At 36.0% G+C, this 13,595-nt stretch overlaps 1 protein-coding gene across 9 annotated transcripts in view; it reads right to left on the bottom strand.

Annotated features, from left to right (window-relative positions):
* CCDC171 (coiled-coil domain containing 171) overlaps window positions 1–13,595 on the bottom strand; it is a 162,714-nt gene that overhangs the window by 118,018 nt on the left and 31,101 nt on the right. For all 9 annotated transcript variants that reach the window (XR_011137725.1, XR_011137726.1, XR_011137727.1 and 6 more), the window contains 3 exons: window positions 10,459–10,551; window positions 8,894–9,054; window positions 1,111–1,249 (listed from right to left, as the gene is read on the bottom strand). Coding sequence is in view for 6 of the 9 variants with exons in the window: in XM_068927238.1 (XP_068783339.1) it covers window positions 1,111–1,249; window positions 8,894–9,054; window positions 10,459–10,551 (393 nt within the window). In the remaining 3 variants the exon portion in view is untranslated. The remainder of the gene's footprint in view (window positions 1–1,110; window positions 1,250–8,893; window positions 9,055–10,458; window positions 10,552–13,595) is intronic.

Here is a 13,595-nt window from a genome sequence, read left to right as displayed (position 1 = left end):
TACTGTAAGAACGGCCAACCAATGCAATTTTGAAAGCAAAGTAAGTGTCAGTTGTAGGAAGCGATGCACTAAAATATTGCCAAGAGCAGCAGAGATGGGTATATGAGAAATCAAAGTACCTATATACAAAACATCCTAATAGCTCTTTTAATTGCTCTATTTTCAGACTACAGAATGAAGAGGAATCACCTAGTCAGCAAATCCCAACCCAACAGCTTATCAGACTCTATAAACACAGGCTGGAGACCTCCATGAACTAATTCCTAGCTGAATTAAAATATATGACACTTCTAGAAATCATATACAGAAATCACATGATTTTAAGATCAATGATTGAGAATCCATAATTGTTAAGTAAATTTACTCCACAAGGCACTTACTGTCATTTACAGGCTCCATTTCTAATTGAACACTATTTAACTGGAAAATTTTATCTATTTGACTATCTATAGCCAATGAAGTTATAATAATTGTCTACTTAAATCTATTTTTTCATCATGTAGTTGTCTACAGATAGAAAAGATTTAAGGGATAACTGTTTGCAATTTTTCTGATAAGCACAAGAGAATACAGCAAAAAGCCTGAAGATCCTTTGATGTAGGTCTCTGCTGCTTTTCACTGACAAGGAATCTGTCAGCAGCATGGTATAGACCGTAGTTACCTCCCACACACACAGCTTCAAGAGACAGAAAGAGCAGAAATTTGCAAGCCAGTATCAAAAGTTTACAATGGCTAAGTAAAAAATATCGAAACTCATGCTCCCATTCTCTAAAAGGAATCATAATCCATGTCTAAATCAATCACTATCTTCTCTAAGAACGTAAAGATAAGTTACTTTTCCACTCACAGGCATAGTTTTAAAATAATTGTTTTCTGCAGATAACTGTTAAGTTAAAAACATAGTGTATCATTTAAATATGTTTTCAAATTAGCTCCTCATTTACTCATTTTTTAAAAAAAACTACGACAGGGAGGTAAAGTAACACGACTAAAGTCACAGAATAACAAAATGGCAGAATCTTTTCACTGGTTAGTACAACAGACTCATTTTATGTTCACATTATGTCTAAAAAAACCTAAAGAATAAGTGCCGCAGGGCTTCTGTCTTACCATTGCCAGTTCATTCTGTAATTCTTTGGAACTTTTTTCATTAGCCCACAGTTTCTCAGAGAGGTCTGTAATTACCTTCTTCTTTTCCTCAATCTCCTCATTCAGTTGCTTGTTTGTGGAAAAATACTCTTTTTCTAATCTGAAAAATTTCAGCATTAAAACACTTTCACAAAAATATTTCTGCCAACGTGTTATATACTTTTAAATATAATCAACAACACATGTGATGTTTGCATTTTATAAAGCTTCAAAAGCTGCATTTCTTAAATGAAAAAGGTTCTACATGCTTTCCAAGAAAGGTCTCTCAAGAAGTGGTATCTTCTTTTCAGTTACCAATGGCTTATGTTAGGCTTCCAGTCATAAGTATATCTGGTCATCTTGATATGGCTTCCAATTTACATTTAACAAACAGATTTCATCATATTTCAGTTAACACAGTAGCTCTCTGGAGAAAGACCAAGTGAAATCTTGCATATTCATCCCTGATTTCAAGAACAGAGCAAGCTCCTAAAGTGTCCACATATATGACTGTAGTCTACTCTAATGGCATGACATCAAACTTCTCAACCAGCAGATTCTCTCAGAAAACTTTAAAGGTTCTTATGCAAGAACAGTCCATGTACTGAGTTCTGGTACTCAGGAACAAGGAGATACATCAAGAGCCTGGCTTGCCCAAAGAGGCAACTTATGCAAGAACTCTGATGCAAAACGGCAGTACACAGGAGAAAGATGCATGGACAGAGAAAAAAGGCAGAATTTAGAAACAATGCCTACACATGTAAGAATAGCATTAGGAAAGTCAAAGCTCGTTAAGAATTGACATTTGTAAAGGATGTCAAGGACAAGAGGAAGAGCTTTTACCACTGCAATATAGAAAGAAAGAAAATATGGACCTGCTTCTGCACAGAGCAAGTAAGTTAGTGACAGCAGGCACAGATAAGGCAGAAGTACTCAATGCCTTCTTTGCCTCAGTCTTCAGTGACAAAGTCTCTCAAGCCCCTCTGATAAGTAAAAGGGCTAAAAGAGAAGAACTGCCAGTAGTGGATGAGGATTATTTTTATATTTTATCAGGGATTATTTTTGAGAATTCAGCCCATAAAAGTCAAAGGGACCAGCTGGACTACATCCACAGGTGCTGACAGAGCTGGCCAATGTCAAAGCAAGGCTACTGCCTATCATCTTTGAAAGGTCATAGAGATCAGGGGAGGTCCTTGACAACTGGAGAAAGGCAAATATAAAACCTATCTTCAAAAAAGAGCAAAAGAACAAGGCAGGAAATACAGGATCTGTCCTGCTTAACATCTTTACCCATGACCCGGAGGAGGCAAGGAGTACAATCTCATCAAGTTTGGAGATGACACTGGACTGGAGGAACAGCCTATATACTCCAGGGGAAGGTCACTGCCATTAAGAGGACCTAAGCAGGCAGGAGGAATGGGCCAACATGCACTTGATGAAGGGAGAGCCCCCTAGAACAATAGGGCTGAGGAGGAGCTCTTCTCAAAAGGACCTGCAGATCGTGGTAGACAGCAAGCTAAATAAAAGTCAGCAGCAAAGAAGGCTAATAGCATCCTAGGCTGTGTTAACAGCAGCATAGCCAGTGGATCAAGGCAAGTGATTATTGCCCTCTACTTGACACTCATTGCATCACATCTGGAATAGTAGCCAGTTTTGAGACCCCAATATGAGAAAAATGTTGACAGAGTGGAGTGAGTCTAGGGGATAGCCACCAAGAGGGTCGGGAGCTGGAGTGCAGGCCATATGAGAAGAGGCTGAAAAGAAAGGGCATGTTCAGCCTGGAGAAGAGATGGCTTCAGAGGGACCTCACATACCCATCCAATACCTAAGAGGAGGTTATCAAAAAGATACAGCCAGGCCGAAGAGAAAGGATAAGAGGTAGTGATTATAAACTGAAACAGGAGAGGTTCACACTAGAGATAAGGAGAAACTTTTTCAACATGAAAACAGTTAAGCACTGACAGAGGTTGAGCCATCTCCAATTCTTGAGGAACCTCGTCTCATAACTGATCCTGGTTTGAGCAAATGGTTGGACTAGAGACTTCCTACAGTTCCTTTCAATCTGAATTATTCTATGACATAACTCTTAATAGTAGGCATACCCAGTATCTCTTTCTTGTCTCTTCTCTTCTAACTGTTGTCTCCCTAGAATTGAAAGTAATCCAAATGAAAGTAATTCCAACTGCTAAACTTCTGAATCAATATTATCACATTTGGTCTTTGGCTTATTTCTTACAGTTCAACATTATCTTTTAGATTACATAGTATGTTATCAGTGCTCAAAATATATACCTACACGCTGCTTCTTCAACCTCTCTAAATTACTTTCAGCTGTAGTACGTTTACTACTTATTCTTAAATAAAGAATTTGTCTGTTCCTGTCCTCAAAAGTTGCTCCTACCCTCACAGCTCTGAAAAACACAGCAAAAGGAGTTCCAATTTATTTTATAGCACGCTCTCTCTCTTCAAGGAAAGTAAATTCACAGAGCGAGCCAAATTCCCAGTTGCTTCCAATTTACATAGTGCTACTGGATTTAGAGTTAATTAATAAATTATGCAACCCAGAAAAGTTGGTTTGCTTGGTGTCAGCTATTACATCCATTTTTTTCTGAGAAAATAAGTTCTTAGAACTTTGTAAAGTTTCTGCCTTTGATATTGTTTATGCTACACCAAGTCTAGCTAATACGTAATAGAAGTGTTCTAACCCAACAAATGGAAGTCTCCAAGACTTTTCAAGATAGAGCTTAAAGACAAACTTGTCGGACTCCTACAGGAGAAAGGAAAATATGTTAGGGTGCCAAACCATGGCTTGAAAGAAAAAGACATTGTATGCCGCCCAGGACCGCAGCCTTGACATGTAGGTGGATCAAAGGTTCTTTGCCTTCTCTCTGGAGGGATCTTGAGAAAACAATCCCTGGCATTATTTATACTTGTATATTTCAAAGCATAAAAAGGTCAGGGGAAACAAAATGGACAGTATATGCCCACCACATAGAAGCATCTCAAGGGAAATGAGTACACTCATGGTCCATCTGAGCTTCACTACCTATCTTCATGGAGCTCTGGAAATTCAGAAATTTGGATTGACAAAAGTTTTTCAGATAGGCTGTTTCCGTTTCTTTAAGGTCTGTTAAGACAACCTCCAATTGTTTGACTGTGTTAAGTTACATGGGAAGATTTGCGTTCTCTGAAAGCACAGAATTTTCAAAATATTCAGTTGGCAAAAGCTGCTACACACAATTGCCTGAATCAACAGCTGATCTGAAGCAATGAAAAACATTGTTTGGATATTAAACAAAGATCATTCTGGTATCCAATTTAACACATAGAACCAATGAACAGGTGTTTTAAGTAGGCATGAATTCTTTGCTGTATCAGAACAAATAAGAATAAGGCATATCTGCTTTCCTGGGAAAGAAATGTTGGATAGAATTATACAATTTAAAGGAAAAGGAAGAAAAGCTTTTTAAGGGTCTTGTCACATTTCAGTAACATGAGTACTTACTCCTCTGTAAGCACTACACCAAAATCTCTAATACAACTGTTACCATAACTGTAAGAACCATATTCTCTAGTGTTAAATTACGATACTTACTTAGCCATAATAAAAACATGGTCAGATATTTTATAAAGTAATTCCAGATACAAAATGTATATTCCCTAAAGAAAAAAAAAATACCTTTTTTGAGATTTGGGTTTTTGTTTGTTTATAGTTCTCCTGATTTTTCTAAGACATCCATAACATCTCAGTTCATAACAATTATAATCACATAGACAAATCCCTTTGTTTTTTAAAAAATAGCTTTGCACATCTAGATTAAGTCTCACATGGAATTAAAAATTATTGGATGCCACACAGTTGAACGTAATTTAATATTTATCAATTATCCATATGCTGATCTGAATGGTTTAACACAGATTTTATTAATTTTTAACTAACGTTACTAATTTAAAATATAACATTAAAATGTGATCTTGTGGTAAAACTTCTGAAGTTTTAATGATTTACCAAATTCCTAAACCAATTCAAAATTCCTAAGCCACCATCCAAAATGCTTCTAATTCTAATTGACTTATCCTTATTATCACTTGATTCTCAAAATGTATCATAATAATAATAAAAATTCAGGCCTTAAAGACTCACTTCTCTGATACTGACTTATTTAGAAAATATAATTTCCATTTTAAATGTGTTTAGAAGAAATATAGAGTGGTTGAAAGACTACTCATAGTCAATAAGGAAGCAAGTAACATGAAAAGTGAGAGCGGCACTTCACATGGCAACAATTGGACAGCATTACTTCTTGCAGAGCCAGTGCTCCACTTAAGACCACATCTTGAGATAAAAGCTCTCTGCTCAGCTGAGAAAATAACACAGTTAACAGGAATGGAATGCTCTGACAACCTGTATTTCTTAAGGAAGCTTAAGTGCATGTGCAGGGTGGGAAATGCGGGTCTACTGTGATGATATTCTTATGAAACCAATCATTCACATCTCTTCTAAAAAACATGTAGGTGAGGTGCTGTGAGAGAGCCAGACATTTTATGACTTTTCTGAGGGCAAAAAGAGTTTAAATGGAAGGATCTTACTACACACAGATATTTAAGAAAAAAATATCTTGCAGAAACATGAAAATAAGAATTTGTTAAAATAAAGGAAAGAGGGGTATATCCTTGGGGTATATAGATTTAATAAAACTGCATAAATAAAGCTACTTCATGTTTTGCAAAGACTTTCCCAAGATTCAGGTCTTTGAGAAAGCCTTTCTTTCATTCCCGAGAATCACACTACATCCTCCTCAGCTTAATTTTCTAGGAATTTTTGCTGACTCCTAACTCTGAGAAACCAAAGGACCTCACTACATGCTAATGGCAAGAGCCCCTAAGCAGGGCAGAGTGGAGAAACTAGATGTATAGGAATTTTGAAGTTGTTTCTACATTTTTGCTACAAAAATGTAATGTCTACCTAGCGTAAATTGAAGTCCCAGCTGAGCAGAGATAAAAGTTAACCTGAGAAGACAACTGTGATTAAAGTTAAAAAGAACAACTGAAAACAGACAGGGAAAAGCATTAAAATATCAAGCGCAGTAGAAATCCTGTGACTCAAATTGTGTTACTGGTATGTAACCCCTCGTGTAAAACATAGCACTCCTAACAGCACTTCTTTTCAGGACTTAGTGTGTTTACACAATGCGTATTTTACATTTCTGCTGTATGTGCAATATATTAAAATATTTTTTAAAACAACTTATACAGAATTCATGACTCCATATTCATTCCACAGCAAATAACAAAACCAGAATATAGACAGTCTTCAGTAGCTTTAACCCTTTATTTGTGACTAAATCAAAGCTGAATATGAAACGTGTCCACATTCTCATTCATTTTCCAGACAGCTATAGAGATAAAAAACAGTGCATTTCTGCACTTCAAAAGTTATGTACTTTCAAAAGCCATGAATACAATTTCTACGACCCTATTAATTCCCAGAATGAACTGATTGCACCCTTAAGTCTGCAGTATCTCTAGTTCATGAATCTCATTACCCTGCACTTCAAAGGAAAATCAACAGGGCAAATGCACTTGTTTTCTTTAAAAGCACAAGAGATGTGAAGACAGATAAGATGACAGTCATGAACTGCTCATATGATGCAAGCACCAGTTCTTGAGCTTAGACAGAAACAACTAAAGAATAATGTCAGAAACTTCCAGAAGGAGACAGTAAGTGATGCAGATTCTTGGAAGCCATCAGATCCTTGACCGACTACAGAAAGCCATGCTGATGTTGCAATGTCGACAAGACAGACTAGGAAGTCCTAGACTACAATTCAATAGACATTAGCCAAGAAAAAGCAGAAAGTCCTGTGTTCTATTTCAGGATGCTGAATTTGGCTCGTGGAGCCTCAAATACTAAGACGGATCTCAGAATACTAGACCCTATTAGGACTGAAGAAACTGTTCAGAAACAAGCACTGGAAGAATATTAGTTCAAGAAAACTCTTAAGTCTGAAGAGAAGAGAAAGGTTTCATCTGTAAAATCAATTTTCTTTATTTTCTGGATCATCTGAAAATGGAAAGCTACCACAGAGAAGGAAAAAAAAAAAAAGACCATATTTAGGATAAGAATAAGAAGTTATATTCAGGAAGAACACAAACGTAAAGCCAATTGTTAAGAAGAACTACTGACCCAACTACCATTTCTCAAAATAAGTTCATTTCAAATACAAAGGAGTTGCCTCTTTTTTTTTTTGTTGGGAAACAAATAAAACGTCAAATCATTGGTACAGGCCTTCTCCATTTCATGCAAAGGCAAAAAACGTGGTATTATTTTAATGACACATACACTGCTGTCAAAGAATTCAAGCTCAAAAGCAAGAACAACCAGAACAGACAAAATTACAGGCTAATTAACTACTGTTCTCTTAGGACCATAGATGGTCTCAAAATATACTCAGTAAGCTTCTCAGGTGTGAAGACTGTTACCTTCCTGAAGACTCATAGCAAATGATTATCATGATATATTTCAGGCATTTTCACAAATATTAACATAAATTTTATTTCCTTTTCTTTGAAGAAAAAAACCATGATTTTATGTGAATCCAATTTGCCTAAACGCACAATCCCACACGTAGACCTCTTGTGGCATTACTTTGATGAAAAGTGCCAACACGTTTATAACACGGGATATGATGCTATAAATATGTTACTAAAAACACCTCTACAATCCTACGCAGAGAAGCTAAATTCAGCACTCTCAGAAAGGCACACTAACTCACCTAACTTGTAGGAAAAACAATTTCCACTGTCTTATGCTAGTACTTGCATGAATAAGTCAAAATAAATACTTACATATAAAGACCCACCTAATCCTAGACTGAAGGGGCTATCACCCCTCTTTTTCCAATCCATTCTCTTAGCTTGAATCTCTTCTCACTCCCCCACCCTGCAACCACCCCCTTTATAAAGTCTTTAAACTCTTCTTCCCATAGATGTCACCTACTACTACCCTTCACTTCAACCTATTACTTAGTTCTGTATCTTCCAACACCATTCCTCTCCCTGAAATTTTCTCTCCTCAGGATCTACTTGGTTCAGCCAGGGAAGATCCTTTCATTTACTGCTCAGTACTGTTCATCCTCCTGTCTACCTAAGGAATACAACAAAGCAATTCCTACTAACTTGTCAGTTACCATAGACACAGCAGGTTGGGCTGAGTAGGGAAAGAAGCCCAAGTAATTTTGTCTGTTTTCACACACTTCACTCCTTTCCCTACATTTTCCTTACCGGTTCAAAAACATCCCACATTTATCCAAAAGCTGAAAACTGAGATTATTCACCATAAATAACCCACCACTTCCAAACAGCAGTCACCAATCTAGCTTGCTGAAGTGAGAAGTAATGTTTTCATAATAATGCAAGTGTATAGAGAAAAAAAATCTGTCTTACACATTCCACATGTTTCTTCCTACTTCCCTCCCAAGCACCAGACACTACTGGAGATACAACACTGACAGCTGGATCTCTTAACATTTCTGCTTTGGCAAATAATCTACAAAACAGATCAATTATTTTCTTTACCTTCCCAAATGCCTACCAGTGTGAACCTGTTACTGATGGAGCACCAGATTTTGAACCTTAACTAGGTTTGCTAAAGTGCATATGATTGTGTTATTTTCTAGAGACTCAAAACTATAGAGAATTTAAACTCTAAGTGGTATACAAGCTGTCTACTGGCATCTTACAATAAATTTAAAAGATAACTTACATATTGAGTTTTTCCAAGTTCTCTTGGGCATTGCGCTTTTCTCTCTCATATGCATTTTCTACTTCTTTGAACTCTTTCTTGATCATTTCTAAATTGGAAAGAGCTTCTGCTTGGCTGGCTTTTTCTACCTGCAAAGCTCCTTCAAGGTCTCGAATCCTTAACTACCAAGCGATAAGAAAGCAATTAAAGCAAGTTAGAAAAGCTACCATGATCTTCAATGCTGCTCCATGTTCCATTCTGTTTCAAAGATAATTATATTCTAGGACAATAAAATTATAGAGAGAGAAAGTGCTGAACACATGCAAAGTGTATGAATACAATCAGGATGGAATAAAGACAGAGAAGGAGATACGCTGACCAAAAAGCACCACTCAGTCTCCTTCGATAGTCTCTGGGTTCATTGGTGGGGGAGAGGGGTTGTGGTTGTTGTTGGTTCGGTTTGGTTTTAACTATTAGTAAGGTTTGCCAGGGGAACTCTATATTTTCAGTGGCCTCGTGAAAGTGTGCGATTAACAGGAAAGGCTATGCTTCCCCTCGGCAAAAAACACACTTGAAAAATCCATGTGCATCAACGAGGAAGAAAAACTTATCAGTCATTCATCCATACAAGAGAGGTCTCTAACTTTAGAGAACGTTGCCCTCACAGTTCCTTTGCATGTAGTAAAAAGGAGAGGGAGGAATGAAACTAACAAGATCTTTCCTTTCTACTAGTGCAATGGTCACTTAAAAAAATGTAAGTGCTTGTAAATAGAGAAGATCATGAGAACAATAAAATAACTAACAAAACAATGGCAGTAATTATTTTTGTTACCCAGAAAATAAAAGAAAAATACCAAAATTCCTTTTTCAATTTAGTTTTTGGTAAGTTAAATGTGAAAGATCTGCTACTTAATGTATGATCACTAAGCAATCGTCATTTAAATTTTTCATGTTTGTTTTTTTAAAATAAACCATGATTTCCTTACTAGTTGAAATCCTGTATGATATAGCTTAATAATACAAAGATTTAATATTCAACGTTATCCACTACGTTTTCTCATATAATCAATTTTTACTGGTAACTGCAGATATCATAATTTTGTTTGAAGCTGAAAACTACTGTGAATAATCATATTTGCAGCAGCAGTTTCAGGGAGCATTGATTTAAGTTACCACGCGCAGAAAAGTCAGATGCACGCACTAAATCTCTAAATAGTTCTAATAAGCACCATTTCAAAAATATAGGGCAGGATATTTAAATAGTAATACAGTGTTTAACTACTGTGGAAAATTCCTTTCCCCACACTGTTTAAATCCTAGGGGAAATCCCTTCCTCAAACATACAGCTGGAAAATTAATTTATTTTTAACATTCATTCCAATAATTTTTAATGTTCACCAAAAAGCAGGTTTTTATACCCTCTCTCCCTCCTGTTATTTCATTCCCTTATGTAGCAGTTATTACAATTTTAAGACTCTAGTCACCAAAAAAAAAAAAAAAAAAAATCTAGTGTCTTCACCTGACACAAGCAGCTTCACCAGCTGCTTCACTGTAAACTTCCACAAAGTATTTAGCAGTAAGTTTACCTGGATGATTTCTGAATTGAATTTGGATTCCAAATGTGCTGCTCTCTCTGCTTCAATGTTTTCTTCCAGTTTCTTTATTCTCACTGTAGCTGCCTGAAAATATATTTTGAGGAAATTTAAGCCCAGAAAAAGATGATAAATATAACAAAGAGACTCTTCTGTTCATTCTGTTCAGTTTATTAGGATTCCATGCTTCAATCCGCTATGGCATCTGAACGGCTTATACTTCAGAATCATGAGGATTCATACAAAAGAAATACACGTAGTTTATACAGTTTACAGTTTTTACAGACCTAGAATATTAAATTATGAATTTATATTTAGCTAAAGAAATACATATATCATTATGTTACTACTACATTTGTAGAATCAAGAAACAGTACCTGGAGTTAAAAAGCAAAGAGACAAAGTTAAACATTCCACATATTAACTTACTATTTGCTTTATCATCAAAATTGTCACCTGATGCAACATAACTCCACCCCGTATATTCCAAAATATAACTGAAATACCAATACAGTACCTACAATTTCAGATATGAGATAAATCAAGATCACAGGATTCAATAAAACTATGCTGTTTGGTGGAAAGATTTAGCTTTTTCCAGTTCAGGTGCCAAGAACAGATTGCTTTGCAGCCCTAGACAAGTCACAGTTTCTCTGTATTGAAAATCTGCAACGCCTGTAATGTTTCAAAGCACTAAACTAGTCTTTTTATGGCTGCATTCCTTCACCTGTAACCATTCTGCTGTTTTTGTCTAGAAAATACCAAGACATGCAGGATGTCTTTTAGCAAATATCCTGATCAGTTTTATCAGTTATCACATTTCTCTAGACAACAGAACACCTGCACATGCATGCATCATTTATGTACTGTGAGATGGTCCGAATTAAACTGTTGCAGCTTTCTTACCCAATCTTTCAATATTTAGAAAAGCAAAAAAAAAAAAAAAAAAAAAAACCTGCTTTAGATAGGCCAAAAAAGTTCAAAAGGTAGGCTACGCTATTATTTATTTATTTTTTTAAATGATTCACATTTGAAAAAAGTTACATTAAACACAAAAATAATCACCAGATATGCACGTCTAGATAAAGTCCTGGACACAGAATTTCACCTTGACAAATAATTTTATCATGAGCAGTAACTAAAGACAATGGAAAACACGTGCAATTTTAACTACACTATTTCCTAGCATGAACATTTTTTTCATTTTGACTGATGACTGAATTGAAATGACTGCATCCTAAACTGTCTGTTGACTTCAAGTTAAATTAGGGAAATCAAGAGAAAGAAATTAATAGTAAAAAAAGTCAGTTAGCATAAGCTCATTCAAGGTTACATAAATACACTCAAAGTTATTGATTCTGGGAAACTGAAACAAGGTAGCAAGTATGTGGGACTGCATCCTGATTCTGAATATTTAAGTGAAGAGAGAGAAACATTAATATACATTACAAAAAAAGTTCTTGGCAATAAATTTTAACTTTTTTATGTTTCTGTAGATTAGAGAATCACCGGGGGGGGGGTGGGGGGGGGGGGAACACAAAAGAAAGAATTTTGAAACTGATGTCCATAGAAGGCCTACTTAAAGAGAAAAAGAGCAACAGCAAGGAACTTATCAACCTACTACACAGTAAGAGCTGCTGAGAGGTTTAAAATTTACCTCTTTCCAGGAGTTTTATCTGCTTAAAAAATAGTTAAAATAGATTTAAAAAATAGCACACAAATACTCTCCCTGTACTTCTACACCTTCAGGATCTATCCTTGAAAATATCTTGATTTATATTCTAACAGTTCCACTCTTCTAAACAACCTACTAAAGCAGAACTCCTACTCCCCTTTACCCTTAATGTAAAATTATTGAACTACCTACAACAGCAAGTTAGAAGGACTTCCTTAGCATCTTCCAATAGATCAACATCTGTTAACAGGATGGTTTTACAGAAGAATACTGCCAGTCTGGTAAAAGTAGTAAGTAGACAATAAAAATAAGTTATCTGGATTTTGTTTCTTCTTTAACAGTGTTGAAAGAATAACCTTGAATATAATTCAACTTAAGTTTGATTAACAGAATAAAGGAAAGAGTGAGGAAGATGCCTATAACAACATTTAGAGTAGGAAAAGTTTCTGGCTGGCTTGTTTGAGTCAGACCACTGTGTCTGTTTTCACAGCAAACATTGAAATTGGAAAATGGGAAAAAAGTTGAAAAAAGAGTGATTCTGCAAATAAAGCTTTTAGGTCTATCTTACTAACTCACAAGCCCTATACTGCATTTGACTATTAAGTCTTATTTTATTCTCTGGGCACCACTCCAAACGAGAACTCTGCCCTGTACCTTCATCTCAATCTCTGTTCAGCTGAGAGAAGGGAATAATTTTCTACTTGATGCAAAAGAGTGGATAAAAAGGGTTATCTTCCCTCTCAAATGGAGGCCCACTGGAACAGTTCAGTTTCATTAGTCCCAGGAAGAAAACTAAAAATAGAAAGAAAAAAAAACAGCTTGATTCTTTGTTTCCACAAGAATGAAAAACTGGGGCAATCATGTTCTCCAAAACTGAAAACAAATAAAGTTCTCGGTATATTACTTCAAAAATAGAGAACATTTCAAAAGGAAGAAGATTCCTAGAGCAAATACAACCCTTTCTGACTGCCGATACTAATATACATTAACTGCAAGGGCAAGAGAGGTGGTCCAAGGACACCCAAATACCCAGAAACATAGACGCTTCAGTCCTAAAGAAAATCCTGCAACAATGAAGAAAAGGATGTAGGAACAAGTAGATACCTGTAAGAAGTGGCCACATACCACTTCTGCTGTCTGAAGTAGGATACTGCATTTAAAAATAGACGTATTTACAAAAGGTTCATTTGTTTGAGTTATCACTCAAGTCACTGAAGGGTGAAGCTGCAGAACTACCATGCCTATAAAAGGGAAGCACTGGGAAAACTAGCATTTCAGCTACAGAGATTCCCGATGATCTGTGGAATGTGAAAAACAGGCTCCCAGCTAACAACAGGCATAAAAGATAGTATGTCTAGAACACAGCCAAAAAGGTATAAATACTAGGCATTGACCAAAGAAGAACTAGGTGGAGATGACAGGTATCCAAAGAAAGCATTCAAACAGGTTCAGTTCA

Source organism: Struthio camelus, chromosome Z (genome assembly GCF_040807025.1).
Source record: "Struthio camelus isolate bStrCam1 chromosome Z, bStrCam1.hap1, whole genome shotgun sequence".
Lineage (NCBI taxonomy): Eukaryota > Metazoa > Chordata > Aves > Struthioniformes > Struthionidae > Struthio > Struthio camelus.
The sequence above is the reverse complement of the archived record's forward strand: the minus strand, read 5'-3'. Positions and strand labels throughout refer to the sequence as shown.